The sequence below is a fragment of the Oryctolagus cuniculus genome, chromosome 12 (assembly GCF_964237555.1).
Source record: "Oryctolagus cuniculus chromosome 12, mOryCun1.1, whole genome shotgun sequence".
NCBI lineage: Eukaryota > Metazoa > Chordata > Mammalia > Lagomorpha > Leporidae > Oryctolagus > Oryctolagus cuniculus.
Window position 1 is genome coordinate 15,850,736 of NC_091443.1, and position 15,099 is coordinate 15,865,834.

General features: G+C 38.6%; 2 protein-coding genes across 4 annotated transcripts in view; one reads left to right on the plus strand and one right to left on the minus strand.

Annotated features, from left to right (window-relative positions):
- The window catches only part of GABRB3 (gamma-aminobutyric acid type A receptor subunit beta3), a 416,113-nt gene that overhangs the window by 387,610 nt on the left and 13,404 nt on the right, over positions 1 to 15,099 (minus strand). The gene's annotated exons all lie outside the window — the stretch shown is intronic.
- The window catches only part of GABRA5 (gamma-aminobutyric acid type A receptor subunit alpha5), a 75,835-nt gene that overhangs the window by 40,087 nt on the left and 20,649 nt on the right, over positions 1 to 15,099 (plus strand). For all 3 annotated transcript variants that reach the window (XM_008269750.4, XM_008269749.4, XM_051822230.2), the window contains exon 7: positions 5,468 to 5,550. In XM_008269750.4, coding sequence (XP_008267972.1) covers positions 5,468 to 5,550 — 83 coding nt within the window. The remainder of the gene's footprint in view (positions 1 to 5,467; positions 5,551 to 15,099) is intronic.

Consider the following 15,099-nt stretch of genomic DNA (forward strand, 5'->3'; position numbering starts at 1 on the left):
ATTGTCACTTAACTCCTGATCTTGATCAAAGCTGTTGATTCCTATTTTCATACTTATCAATTATTTTTTCAGGGGATAAAATAAGCTGTTAATGTCTTTGTTTTCAAGTGGAAAGACTGTACCAGAGAAGTTAGACAGTTTCACAGAGGGCATGCAATTCGTTAGTGGCACTGCTACTCTAGAACCTTGATGTTTTAACCATTAAGAAAACTCCTCACCTGTCAGTTGCCCCTGATCAAGCAAAGAGCTCTCTGGTGAGTTCAGGTTCTTAAATCCTGAATTAGGATGATATAAATCCACATTGAAACAATGATCTGAGATAACAAAGTGCCCTTTCCTTTGCCCTGAAATTACAATGTTGTTCACCAATAGAACATCATCCTCCAGTAACTTAATGCTTGGATATCTTAACAGGAATTGAAACTAAAACAGAAATGGGACCTTTGAAAAAAATACTGAATTCCTAATCTACCAGTAGTTTAGTGAACTTCTACCAGAGGCAAGTTCTTCAACCTTTGGAGCTTTATTTTTCTTATCTGAAACAAGAAAGTTTTGAGTCCATGACCTCTTTGGCTCTTTTGAACTGTGGCAGTCAGCCAGCCATTCCATAGAGGGCTTTGGTCTCGCTCTGTGTGGAGGAGGTTAGTTATACATCAAGGCACTCTACATTTCAAAGTCCCCAAGAATAAAAAGTCTCTTCTTATCTAGAGATATTTTTGAGCATTATAAAAGTATAGGCCACATTTGAAGTGTTTAAAAGCATCACAAATTTAAATTTATTCTCTTGCTTAGACTGGAACAATAGCTATTTGGGGATTTATCTGAATAATACATTCATTTGGTAGATAGTATCTACTATCACAGATGAAGTATACTTTTCTGAGCTTGAGAATTATAATTCTAAGGAGCTCTCTAAAATGGGAATAATCCATGAAGCTCTGATGATTATTGAGATAGTAATTACAGGATCATTGTCTTTTTAAAGTTTTCACTAAGATTTGTTTTTCTTTAAAAGAAGTGGATGGGGGTTTTTTGTTTTGTTTGTTTTTTTCCCAAAGAAACCTTTTATTTAAGGAATACAGAATTCATGCATTTTGTAAGTACTTTAGGAATATAGTAATTCTTCCTATCATACCCACTCTCCCACCCACACTTCCATCCCTTCTCCTCCTCCCTCTCCATTCCCAGTGCCATTCTCCACTAAGATTCATTTTTAATTAACTTTATGCACAAAAGACCAACTCTATACTGAGTAAAGAGTTCAACAATTTGCACACAAACAAAAATTGTTCCTCAACAGTCAATGCAATGGCTGTTCAAAGTCATTGCATCTTGAAGTTAATTTCACTCCTTTTTTATTTTTTTTTAGAAACTTTAAGGAAGCATCCAAGAATGATACATCTTTGTGAGCACTTATCCACAATTATAATATAACTCTTTGAGGACACAGGTCCTGCATGGGAAGTTAGTGCACAGTGACTCCTGTTATTAATTCAACAATTAACATCTTTTGTATGACATCAGTGATCACCCAAGGCTCTTGACATGAGCTGCCTAGGCTATGGAAGCCTTTTGAATCCACAAACTCTGTCAGTATTTAGACAAGGCCATAAGCAAAGTGGAACTTATCTCGTCCCTTCAGAGAAAAGTACATCCTTCTTTGATGACCACTTCTTTCCACTGGGGACTCATGAAGTGGGTGTTTTTAGATCAGGCTAAACTCTGTCCACCTGACTCTACACACACTTGCTGTTCCCCTGCCCATGTATAGGCACACACACACACACACACACACGATATGCAAAAAGCAGACTTCTTGAAATATAGTCCTTATCAAAACATCATCTTTAGATGTTAACAGTGCAGTGATCTTCAGTAGGTGAGCAAGTCTCAGGACCAAACAGTCAAAGTGACACCCACCATGGCAGAAAGAGAGGTCCTGGCCAGGAAAGGGGCAAGAATAAATTAAGAATGAAACGAGTGTCTGAGGAGAGAATAAAATTTCCGTGGGTGGAGGGGGCTGCTCTCTGGAGCAGCGGCAAATAGTGGATGTTCCAGGTCGTGGCACCTGCAGATGCCACGTGGACTGAAGCAGAGTACCAGGTCCAGGCAGCAGGGAGAGTGACTAACAATGCGCCAGGTTGTCAAGAACTCAGCTAACAGGACTGGCTTCTAGACAGCCTACAGATTCATGGGAAAATGAATGTTTGCTGGGGTCAGAAATCACCTCGTATGAGCTGTCAAACATCATGTGTCTGGAGAGAAGGCTCTGCCATTGAGACACCATCTCCACATCTACCCTGATGATGGGAAGGGGACCCATAAAGTTGTTAACATGTCAGGAGGTGCAAAGACAAGAGCTGGGCTACCGTCTCCATATTCTCATATGACACCACTTCCAGTGTTGGGTTCACAGGGGATTCTAGTTACACTATGTCCATGCATTGCTGCAAGAGAGGACACAGACCAGCACAAAGAATGATTCCTAATTGGAAGTGTTCTCCCCTCAACTCCCACAGCACATTTTTTATTTATTTTCACATTTATTCCTTTGTCCTTGGTATCACAGCTCCATATATACTCCGTATTTCCCTCCTAAAATTTTGCTTCATAAAGAAATTCTAGATTATCTGAAGAGCTCATTGTGATTTTGTCATCTAGAACACATTTGACTTGTTTAAATTCTGTTTCAGTATTGCTTTACTTAACAAAGTATTTAAGCTCACTCTCAACCATATAAAGTGATGATTCCCTTTGAGTTGGTTGAAGATCACCCTTAGGTTTCTTAAGTCCTGGTTTTCCTAATCTCAGTAAGTAATTATTTACCTAACCTATTTTATAATCTGTATTATAGCCCCTTTTCATAATTTATTATCAAAGTGTCCATTTCAGATTGTTTATCATGTCCAATAATGTGACAATCAAGCACCAATTAATGGGTCATTTATACAAACACACATATACCCTTATGTACTATAAATAAATATATAACCTTTCAAAATAATGATTATGTAGAGATTTTATTGGTGTTGGAAACACTGTTCTATTGTAAATATAAAAATGACTGAATTGTATACATCAATATACCACATGAAATTTTAGTTATTTGTTATTTTCTTTTTTTACACTTATTCTGCATTTTCTTTTTTCTGTGAACATGTGAATGGACTTCAAAATGTTTGTGGAAAAATAGAATTGAGATACATTCATTTTGGTACAAAAATATTTTGAAATCCATGCATTGTTCTGTCATAACACATATATTCCATGGCGTTTTTGAAATCCCCTCATTTGTGGAATATTTAAAAAATCAATTCCTTACCTAAATGGAGGACTTTTTTTAAGAGCTGACTTATTTTTAAATGCATTTATTTGTTTATGATTTGGAAGTTAAAGAGAGACAGAGAGAGATCCTCCATCTTCTGGTTCACTCTACAAATTCCCACAAAAACTGAAGCTAGACCAGACTAAAGTCAAGAGCCAGGATGAACTCAAGCTGGATATCTCACATGAGTAGCAGGGACCCAACTAGTTGAACCATCGCCTGCTGTTTCCCAGGGTGTGGATTAGCAGCAATCTGGAATTTGAAGCAGAGCTAAGATTCAAATTCAGGCCCTCTGATGTAGCATAAAAGCATCCCAACCAGTGTCTTAACAGCTATGCCAAATGCTCACTCCTGAATGTGGTATACTCTACCCATCTGCACTCACAGTCCTTGGTGAATCACTCCACCCATGGGGGAACTGTCCTTCAAATTCTTCTTCTTGATGAATACACAACTCCCTTCCACTGATACATATTTTAGCTTTATTAATAAAATACATACATTGACTGCTCAGTCTCAGTTGTGTGAATTATGTGCCCAATTTAATATCCATGGATTAGTCTGTTTTAACAGAAGGGAGTAAAGGCAAAATAAATGATTTTTTTTTCATTTTGATCTCATCCCAGGTGCATAGGCAACATCAAGACTTAATGTAATAAAGAATGAGCAATAGCTAATGTGGCATTGAATTATTTACACTACAAATAGAATCTTTACATGCATTTGGATTTGAATGTTTTGTATATTGATTTTGTTATATGTAATTTTATTTTAAATAATAGAATAACTAAGAAACAAAACATAAGTTCATTAATAAAATTTATACTTGTACCTAATTAGTAAAGTCACTTTACAAATTAAAAAAAAAACCCTATCTTTCTATTTTCTGTTACAATAACAAAATATCTGATCCTGAATATATGAAGAAAAGATATTTTCTCAGCTCACAATTTTGCAGGCTGAAAGCCCAAGATCCAGCAGCTTAATTGATTTGGCTTCTGGCAGGAGCCCTGTAGCAAATTGCATCACAGTGACAGCAGTGTGTGGGGCAGAGAGCACATGGTGAGACAGAAAGCCAGAGAGATACAGAGGCCAGTCTGGCTGCTTTTGTAAGATCCTATGCTTATGAGAATGAACCAGAGCCCTACAAGAACTACATTAATACCTTCTGAGTCTGGTACCCACAGTGACCCAACCATCTGCACACCAAGCTTCCAACAGTTGAATTTCTGAAGGACACATGCAAATCGTATCCAGAACATAACAGCACCACAGAGTGGGGACTCTGGAGATGCACTTGCTTCTTACAAAGCACAGCCCGTGGCCATGCAGCAGGTGGTAAATACCCTTAGGGACCTCTGCAGCCAGGGCTGGCAGCCTGAGCTCCAGTCACAGCTGCACCACTGAGTAGCTCTCTGTTTCCTGGTCCAATTTCTTACTGTTCAAACAGAACTGGGATGGTCATAGCAATGCCATTACACTATTTTAATAAAATGAGTAAATACAGGTAAAGCAGTTAACACAGTGTCTGGCATGGGCACCTTAGCTGTTGTGACCATGTATGTTCTAGTTGTGCTGACAACAGTAGTGATTGGTGGTGTTATTATTTGGAAGACTAGACTTGGATTAATAATAACATTAATTAAAATTCACCAGAAAAATATTCTTATATACAAATTCGTTATGGTACAGTTTTACACCACAGACCAATTTTACAACCATTATAAGCAGGTTCTCCAAAAAATTTTGGACTGTGCCTTTTTCCTTTATTTGCAATTTTTGAGCTTATAAACTATATGAGAAAATGTGTATATTTTCAGTGAATGTTCTGAGATAATGGGTAAAGAATGGAAAACAAAGGATAAATAATTTAAAGACACTTAAATTGTTTCAGAAGTGATATACACACACACACACAGCCATAGAACGCCTGAGTAGATTTGATTTACACCTGTTTCTGAATGATGGTCACCTACTACACAGCAAAGGTAATTTGGTGGAGTTACTTTACAAAATTTCTTAAGGGATATTAATGAAAATGGTGAGTAAAATACTCAAAATAGCTTTCTGGGACATGGTGTTTTGTTAATAAATTGCCATCATTACTGAGTCATTTACACGTCTTCACTTCCTATTTTTCAGCTTGACCATTTCTGCCGAATGTCCCATGCAACTTGAAGACTTCCCGATGGATGCACATGCTTGCCCTCTGAAATTCGGCAGCTGTAAGTTATTTTCACAAGTAAGAGCCATGGATATACTTTGGGGTAAATTCCACAATCATTCAGAAGCATTTTGCTCCTGTATACACTGCACAATATGATGCAGTCTGTTTAAGAAGATGGAAGAAAGCTTTGTCCTCACCTATGTTTGTCTGCAAAATGGGAACCTGAACAGCTGATCAGCACACATCACAGAGTAGGATACACAGAGACTGTGAGTGAAGGTTTCTTCCAGAGCCTCAGCTGGCTGTTGGTTCTTGTGTTCACTCCTCAAATTATGAGTCTTTTACTCCAGGAGGGGACCCAATTTTCAGTACATTTTGTTGTATTGTTGTCTATGCTATGTGAATTCACTTCTTATAGAATGTTCCATAGAGCGACGACCTTGTTGGTCATGTTCATAGTGACTGTTCAACAGGAACACTCAACTCTTTAGGGAAATATGTGCTGCCTGAACAAATTGTTCGTATCAAAATATATTAAGTATACGCGTTCCCAATTCTAGCCGATAATCCTGGATTCCAGCCATTCCAGACAACGTGGTAGCATTGACCCCAGTACGTGCTGTCAGCATCATCTCCACTTCTGTGACACTTGGACGCACAGTTGAAACTGATCTACTAATTCTTTCTTTTTACTGTGCTGCTACTATGAGAAATTTTCATTTCTGAAAGCAGAATGTTCTCTTTGAGATAAAGCACCAAAGTTACATGAGTTCCTGGTTTTCTCAATCCTTTGCTGAGTGCTATGAGCAAGGTATTTAGTCCAAGATTCTTTCCTTATTTGCAAAATGGATGAAGCTGTTTTAAACTGGCAGGTAACACTGGTTAAAGCGCTCAAAAACTATTCATTACCCTCACCATCATAAAAGCTCATTTTATTCATATCTCATAATTATAAATTCTCCTTCCTGGATCATTTTTATTCTTAGGGAACTAATATTGTATCAAATATTGTGAAACTTGTTTCTTCTTTTATACTTGCTTAGGATATCTTTTCATATCTTTTTTTTCCCCTAAATTTCCTGTTTTATGACATGCCCAACTTAAGAATTTTTCTGTCATAATGGGGGATATAATCCATTTTTATTGCTATGATAATAAGAAGATTCTAAAATATTCCTGAGGTATTTATTTTTCTAAGTGTAAAATTCATTATTTTTATCGTTTCAATGCTGTCCTTTCCTTTTTAAAAAGCGACACTGCTAATAGAAGAGACCATCGTTTCCCCATTTTGTATTCTTGACACCCTTCAAAATCAGGTGAACATAAATGCATAGATTGCTTTCTAGGTTTTCTATTCTGCCCCATTGGTCTGTGTGTGCTATAGTGTTTTAATTACTGAAACTTTTTAATATATTTTAGAATTAAGAACCGTGATTCCTCCAGCTCTGTTTTTCTTTTCTTAAAATTGCTTTGGATATTCAAAGGCTTTTGTGATTCCATTATGAATTTTCAGATTCCTTTTTCTATTTTTGTAAAAACTGATCATGGGATTTTGATAGGGATTATGTTGAGTCTGTGGATCACTTAAGTAGTTTGGACATTTTGACAATACCAAGAGAGAGGGATATCTTTCCATTTGTCTGTGTTACTTAATGTCTTTCATCAGTAATTTGAAATTTTCTATGTAACATTTCTTACTGTTTTCATTAAGCTTATTGTTAAGTATTTTGTTCTTTTAATGCTATTGTAAATGAGATTTTTAAAAATTTCTTTCTCTCATTTTATATCATTATGAGAGAGGCAGAGTGTCAGAGAGAGATAACATAGACAGATAGCCTGTCTGCTGGTTTACTTCCTAAATACCCTCAATGGCCAAGGCTGGGAACTCATTCCAGGTCTTTTATGTGGATGGTGGGGACCCAGATACTTGGGCCATCACTGCTGCCTCCAGGATCCTCATTTGTAAGAAGCTTAGGTCAGGATCCAGAGCCTGGACTCACACCCAGGTACTTTGATATAGGGTGCAGGTATATGCCTGCCCTGTTTTTCTAATTTTTTTTCAAAGAGTTCATTGTTCATGTATAGAACAACTGAACTTATATATAACTTATTTTTATTATTTATAATTAATATACAACTAAAATTTGCACATTGATTTTACTGAATTAATTTGTTAGTTTTAATAGTCTTTTTTAAGTTTTTAGTTTTAATAGTCTTTTGTGAAGTCTTTAAGGTTTTCTATGTATAAGATCGTGTGCTATGCAAACAGCACAATTTCACGTCTTCCTTTCTGATTTAGGTGCCTCTTATTTCTTTTCTTTTTTTTTTTTTCCAGGGGTAAGGAGGATAGAATTGCCCTCACTAAATTGTAAAGTATTATATATAGTGAATCAAAATGAAAAGAGGGAAATCATTTCATTTTTAATTTTTCATCATTGAGTGTGCTATTGGTTGTGGGATTTTCATATATGGCCTTTTTTAAGTCCAGGTGATTTCCTGATGGTCCTATTGTGTTGAAATTTTTAAACAGCATTTACGTATTTATTTATTTACTTACTTACTTACTTGAAAGATAGGGTTACAGAGAGGCAGAGGCAGAGAGAGAGAGAGAGAGAGAGAGAAAGTCTTCTATCTGCTGTTTCACTCCCCAGATGGTTGCAACCACCAGAGCTGGTCCTATCTGAAGCCAGGAGCCAGGAGCTTCTTCCAGGTCTCCCACGTGGATATAGGGGCCCAAGGATTTGGGCCATCTTCCATTGTTTCCCAGGCCATAGCAGAGAGCTGGGTCAGAGTGCAGCATCCAGGACTTGAATTAGCACCCATATGGGATGCCGGCACCATAGGCAGCACTTTACCCACTACACCACAGTGTCAGCCCCAAGAATTTTTATCATGAAAGAGTGTTGGATTTTGTCAAATGCTTTTTCTGCATCTGCTGAGATGATTGAGAGATTTTTATACTTCATTTTCTTTTTTTTTTTTTTTTAAGATTATTTATTTATTTGAAAGTCAGAGTTACACAGAGAGAGGAGAGGCAGAGAGGAGGTCTTCCATCCTCTGGTTCACTCCCCAGTTGGCCACAATGGCTAGAGCTGCGCTGATCTAATGCCAGGAGCCAGGAGCTTTCCCCAGGTCTTCCCACACGGTGCAGGGGCCCAAGGACTTGGGCTGTCTTCTAGCTTTTCCAGGCCACAGCAGAGAGCTGGATTGGAAATGGGGCAGCTGGGACTCGTGGCTCCCACATGGAATGCCGGCACTGCAGGCAGCAGCTTTATCCGCTACGCCACAGCGCTGGCCCCTACACTTCATTTTCTTAATGTGGTGTGTACCTTAGTTGATTTTCATATGTTGTCCTTTGTTTACATTCCAAAAATAAATCTCAGTTGATTTTGATAAACAAAACTCTTAATGCATTTCTGAACTCAGGTTGTTGGTACTTTAATGAGGAGTTTTGAATCTGTGTTCATCATGAATATTGCCTATAGTTTTCTTTTGGAATCTTTGGCTTCAATATCAGAGTAATGTAGGCATCATGAAATGACTTTGAAAGTTTCCCTTCTCTTCAGTTTTTTGGAAGAATTTGAGAAAGGTTGGCATTAGTTTTTCCTTAAATGTTGGGTAACATTCACTAATGAATTCTTTCAATCCGGGCGTTTTCTATTGGGGATTCAGTCCTCATATTATTAATCTGTTCAAACTCCATTTCTTCATGATTTAGGCTTTGCAGGTTGTCTTTGATGTCTTGCAAGTTATCTATTTCCTCTAGATTATCTAATTTTTTGCATATAACTGTTCATAGTGGTCTCTCATAAACTTTTTTATATCTGTGATAGCAGTTGTAATGTCCCCTTTTCATTGCTGATTTTATTTTTTTGTGGTTTTCTCTTACTCTAGATACATATTTGTCAAAATTTTTCCCCAAAAGAACTCAGCTTTGGGCCGGCGCCGCGGCTCACTAGGCTAATCCTCCGCCTTGCGGCGCCGGCACACCGGGTTCTAGTCCCGGTTGGGGCACCGGATTCTGTCCCGGTTGCCCCTCTTCCAGGCCAGCTCTCTGCTGTGGCCAGGGAGTGCAGTGGAGGATGGCCCAGGTGCTTGGGCCCTGCACCCCATGGGAGACCAGGAAAAGCACCTGGCTCCTGGCTCCTGCCATCGGATCAGCACGGTGCGCTGGCCGCAGCGCGCCAGCCGCGGCGGCCATTGGAGGGTGAACCAACGGCAAAGGAAGACCTTTCTCTCTGTCTCTCTCTCTCACTGTCCACTCTGCCTGTCAAAAAAAAAAAATAAAATAAAGTCTACAAACTTTAAAAAAAAAAAAAAAAAAAAAAAAAAAAAAAGAACTCAGCTTTGTAGATCATTTTCTATTGTGTTTAATTCTCTGTTTCTGCTCTAGTCTTTTTTATTTGCTTTCTCCTAATACATTTGTGCTCAGTTTATGCTTCTTTTTCTGATTCCTTAAGGTGTGAAGTTGGCCTATTTGAGATCTTTCTTCTTTTTCACATAGGCTATAAATTTCCTTCTCAGTACTTTCTTACATCCCTTAAGTTTCAGTATGTTGTACTTTCTTTTTCATTTGATGCAACATATTCTTTAAATTCCCTTTTAATTTTTTCTTTGACTCATTGGTTGTTCAAATGAGTGTTGTTTAATTTCTACATATTTATGAATTTTCTAGTTTTTCTTCTGCTGTTGATTTCAGGTTTCATTACACTGTGGTTGGAGATTTTACTTGGTATGATTTCAATCTTTTTAAATATGTTAAGATGTTGTTTTTGACGTATCACATTATCTACCCTGGAAACTCTTCTGTGTGCAAGGTAGATGATTGTGTCTTCTGTTTGTGGGATGTTCTGTGTGTGTCTGTTGCTCCCAGTTAGTCATAGTGTTAAGTCCACTGTCTTTGTTGATTTTCTCCCAGATGTTCTATGCATAACTGAGAGTGGGACATTGAACTCCTAACATTATTGTGTTGCTGTTTCCCCCTTCAATCTGTCAATATTTGCTTTACGTATTTACTTAGTTTGATTGTGTACATGTATATTTGTACACTTGTTCCTTAGTATACATGGATAATTGATTCCAGTACACCCTGAAGGTCCCTAAATCCATGGGTGATCAAGCCCCTCATATAAAATAGTGCAGTGTTTGCATGTAACTTACTCACATCCTCTTATATACTTTAAATAATCTCTAGATTACTTATAACAACAAATACAATGTACATACTATATACATTATTGTTATATGTTACTGTTTGTAGAATAATGAAAAGAAAAAAATCACATATGTTTAGTACAGATGCAGTTTTTTTCAGAGATTTTTAATCTTTAGTTGGTTGAATTCACGGATGAAGCATATATTGAAATGAAGGGCTGACTGTATGTATAATTGTTATATTTTCCTGGTGAATTGAACCTTTTATCATGTATTGTCCTACATTGACTAGGTTAACATAGGACAAGTTTTTAAGCTTTTAACTTAAAGGTGTATTTTGTCTGATAGAAATATCGCCACCTACTGTCTTTTGTTGCCATTTGTGTGAAATACCCTTTTTCATAAATATTTTCAGTCTGTGTGTCTGTAACTCTAAAGTAAGTTTCTTATCAACAGAATATCATCGAATCTTTTTATTTAATTCATTGACTCTCTCTGTTTCTTCTAATAAAGGAATTTAATCATATGTATATTTACAGTCAATATTGAAAGAGAAAGATTTAATATTACTATTTTGTTAACTGTTTGCTTTTTGTGTTGTAATTTCTTTTGTCTTTCTTGCTGTAATTTTAAAAAAGATTTCTTTATTTGAGAGGCAGAGTTACAGACACAGAGAGGCAGAGACAGAGGGAAAGGTGTTTCTTCTTATGATTCACTCCTCAAATGGCTGCAACAGCCAGAGCTGAGCCAATCCAAAGCCAGGAGCCAGGAGTTTCTTACTGGCCTCCCTCAGGGATGCAGGCGCCCAAGCACTTGGGCCATCTTCTATTGCTTTCCCAGGCCATTTGCAGGGAGCTGGATTGGAAATGGAGCAGCCAGGTCATAAACTGGAGCCCTTATGGGATGCCGATGCCGCAGGCAGAAGCTTAACCTACTGCACCATAGCACCGGCCCTCTTGCTGTCATATTTGTGTTGTGTTAATTTTTTATATCATACTTTTTAAAAAATTATTTATTTATTTGAAAGCCAGAGTTACAGAAAGAGAGGGAAAGAAGGAGATAGAGATGACAGAGAAAGATATTTTCCATCATCTGGGTCACTCCCCCAGATGGCTAGAATAGCCAAGGCTGGAGCCTGCTGAAGTCAGGAGCCTGGACCTTCACCTGGCAGGGCCCCAAGCACTTGGGCTAACCTCTGCTGCTTTTCTCAGACCATTAGTAGGAAGCTGGACTGGAAGTGGAACAGCTGGGACATGAACTGGTGCCCCATCACGGGTGGTCGGTTAACCTACTACGCCACAATGCCAGCCCTTGTAATATGCTTTGTTTCCTTTCCTTGTCATCTCTTTTTTAAAAAGATTCATTAATTGATTGATTTGAAAGTCAGAATGACAGAGGTAGAAAGGATAGACACACACATACACAGAGAGAAAAAGAGATCAGTTTTCCACCTGATAGGTCACTCCCCAAATGGCCACAATGGCCAGCGCTTGGACTAGGCCAAAACGAGGAACTGGAAACTCCGTCAAGAGACTGAACTGGCACTCTGATATTGGAAATTAGTGCCACAGGTGATGGCTTAACCCACTGTACCACAGCGCAGGCTCCAGTTCTTTTTCTTTTGTGTAACCTCTGTAAGTATCTCCTTTGTGGTTACTAGGTGGCTTATGTAAAATATAGGTATAGCAGCTTATTTTATACCAAATCATCTTCACTTACACGCAGAATCTCAGCACTTTTACTAACCCCTTCCCACAAAATTTATGTTACTGATGACATAGTTTCTATCCATTTGTCTTGGGTATCCATTAATGAATTTAAATTTTAGCAATTTCCAATACCTTTTTCTTTTGACTTTTATATTAGAATTAAACGTGACTTACCTACATTGCTTAAATAATAAAGTATTCTGTATTTTTTTTCAGGTACTCACCAATACAACCAAGTTCTATACTGTTTCAGGGTACTGTGCTGCTGTTCAGCCTTATTTCAAATTGAAAATACCTTTTAGAATTTCTTGTAACGCAGGTCTAAATGCAATGTGCTCCCTCAACATTTCTCCAGGGAAAGTCTTTTATCTCTCTTTCTTTAAAAAAAAAAAAAAATATATATATATATATATATATATATATATATATATATATATATATATATTTGAAAGGCAGATTTACAGAGAGGAAGAGACAGAGAAATCTTCCATCCTCTGGTTCACTCCCCAGACCCAGATGACCTTATGGCCAGGGCTGGGCCAGGCTGAAGCCAAGAGCCAGGAGCTTCATCCAGGTCTCCCACATTGGGGCAGGGGCCCAAGGACTTGGGCCATCCTCTGCTGCTTTCCCAGGTACATTAGCAGGGAGCTGATTGGAAGAGGAACATTCAGCACCCACATGGGATGCCTGTGTTGCAAGTGGCAGCTTTACCCACCACACCACAGTGCCGGCCCCCATTTCATTTTTGAAAAACAGTTTTCCCAGGTGTAATTTTTTGTTTCAGTACTTTGAATATGTGCTCCCATTCCCTGCTAGCCTTCAAGGTTTCTGATGAAAAAAATCCACTCACTTCAAGGACATAAGTGTATATTACCACTTTCAAAATTTCTCCTTGTCTTTGACTTCTGGCAATTTGTAATATATCTTGCTGTGGGATTCTTTGGTTTTGCCTTATTTCAGATCATCTGGGATGCCTGGATATGTTCATGTCTTCTCAGATCTGAATATTTTCAGTTATTATTTCTTCAAATATGCTTTTTTGTCTTTTTTCTCTTCTTTTGATACTTCATTGTGGATATTGATCAACTGATTGTATCTCTTAAGTTTCTCAAGTTTCCTTCTTTCTTTTCATTCTCTTTTGTTTTTGATCCTCTAACTGAATAATTTCCAATGATCTATTTTTAGGTTTGTTGATTTTTTTTTCTTCCATTAGTTGTGCTCAATAGTTGAGCCCCTGTGGTGAATTCATTCTTTCTTTTTCTTTCTCTCTTCCTTTCTTTCTCTCTCTCTCTCTCTCTTTCTTTCTTTCTGTCTGTCTGTCTTTCTTTCTTTTTTTTGACAGGCAGAGTTAGACAATGAGAGAGAGAGACAGAGAGAAAGGTCTTCCTTCGGTTGGTTCACCCTCCAAATGGCCACTACGGCCAGGAGCCAGGTGCTTCTCATGGTCTCCCATGCGGATGCAGGGCCCAAGCACTTGGGCCATCCTCCACTGCCTTCCCAGGCCACAGCAGAGAGCTGGACTGGAAGAGGGGCAACCGGTACAGAATCTGGCACCCCAACCGGGACTAGAACCCGGGATGCTGGCACCGCAGGCGGAGGATTAGCCTAGTGAGCCGCGGCACCGGCCAAATTCTTATTACAATTATATTCTTCAAATCTATGATTTCTATTTGGTACTCTCTTATATTTTTTGTCTGTCTTGAAATCTAACTTGATTCATGTGTTGTTCTGACTTAAGTGAGCACCTTTATGATGGTTGTTTTGAATTCTTTGTCTGGTAAGCCATAACAGTCCATTTCATTGAGGCCTGTTTCTGGAGATTCAGTCCTTTATTTTGGGGAATGTATTTTCCTATTTCCTCATTTTCTTTACTTTGTATTTTACAATACACATTAGATAAAACATCCACTGCTCCCAATCTTCATAAGCTGTTTTCGTATAGGTGAAGGCCTTCACCAACCTGCCTGGCCAGAGATTCCAGGAACCTGTCCAACCTTGGTGCTAGTGCAATTCACTTTCTTTGTTCAGATAGCCTCCAGGTGTCTAGGCTATGCTGGGTCCCATCAGCAGAGACGTAAAAGCATGAAACCAGTTCCTCAGGAAATCCTCAGGAATGTTGGATTGCTGGGTGCTCTGCCCATCTCTTGCCTGCCCCAGGGAGAAAGTGGAATGTGTGGCTATTCGCCACTAGCCAAAGAGATAGGCTATAGCATGTAGTAGATCATTCTACTGTCTCAGTTCTCCTCAGCCTCCACTGGCTAGAATATCCCGGGTCCCATCATGCTGCAGGGCAGGCTGGACAGAAGCCAGTCTTCTGAGTAGAGAGCGCCTGGAAACATTGGGACATTTTACGCATGAGCTACTTCTTTCATTGCCAGGGAAAATCTGGAAGCTGACCCATGGGGAGGTCACAGTATCTGTTCTCCCTGGCCCGAGGCCCTTCCCTTCGCTTTGTTCTTAGCTGCCTCTAGGTTTCCTAACTCTGCCAGTTCCCTCAGCAGCAGGTGAGAAGTGAAACAGAAACCTGTCCCTAGGAAAGCACACTGAGTGGTCCTGGGACATTGGATTCCTGCTCCGCTGTTATTGGGAAGAGACTCTGGATTCAGTCAAATTTAAAATGCTAAAATTTGTTTTACTTGATTTTATATTTTTATCCAGGTCATTTGGCTGAGTCCGAAAATCCAAACCAGGTCTTCCCTTGACAGGCAATAGCTGGAATGTCAGGTGCTTTTTATCTTAGTTGA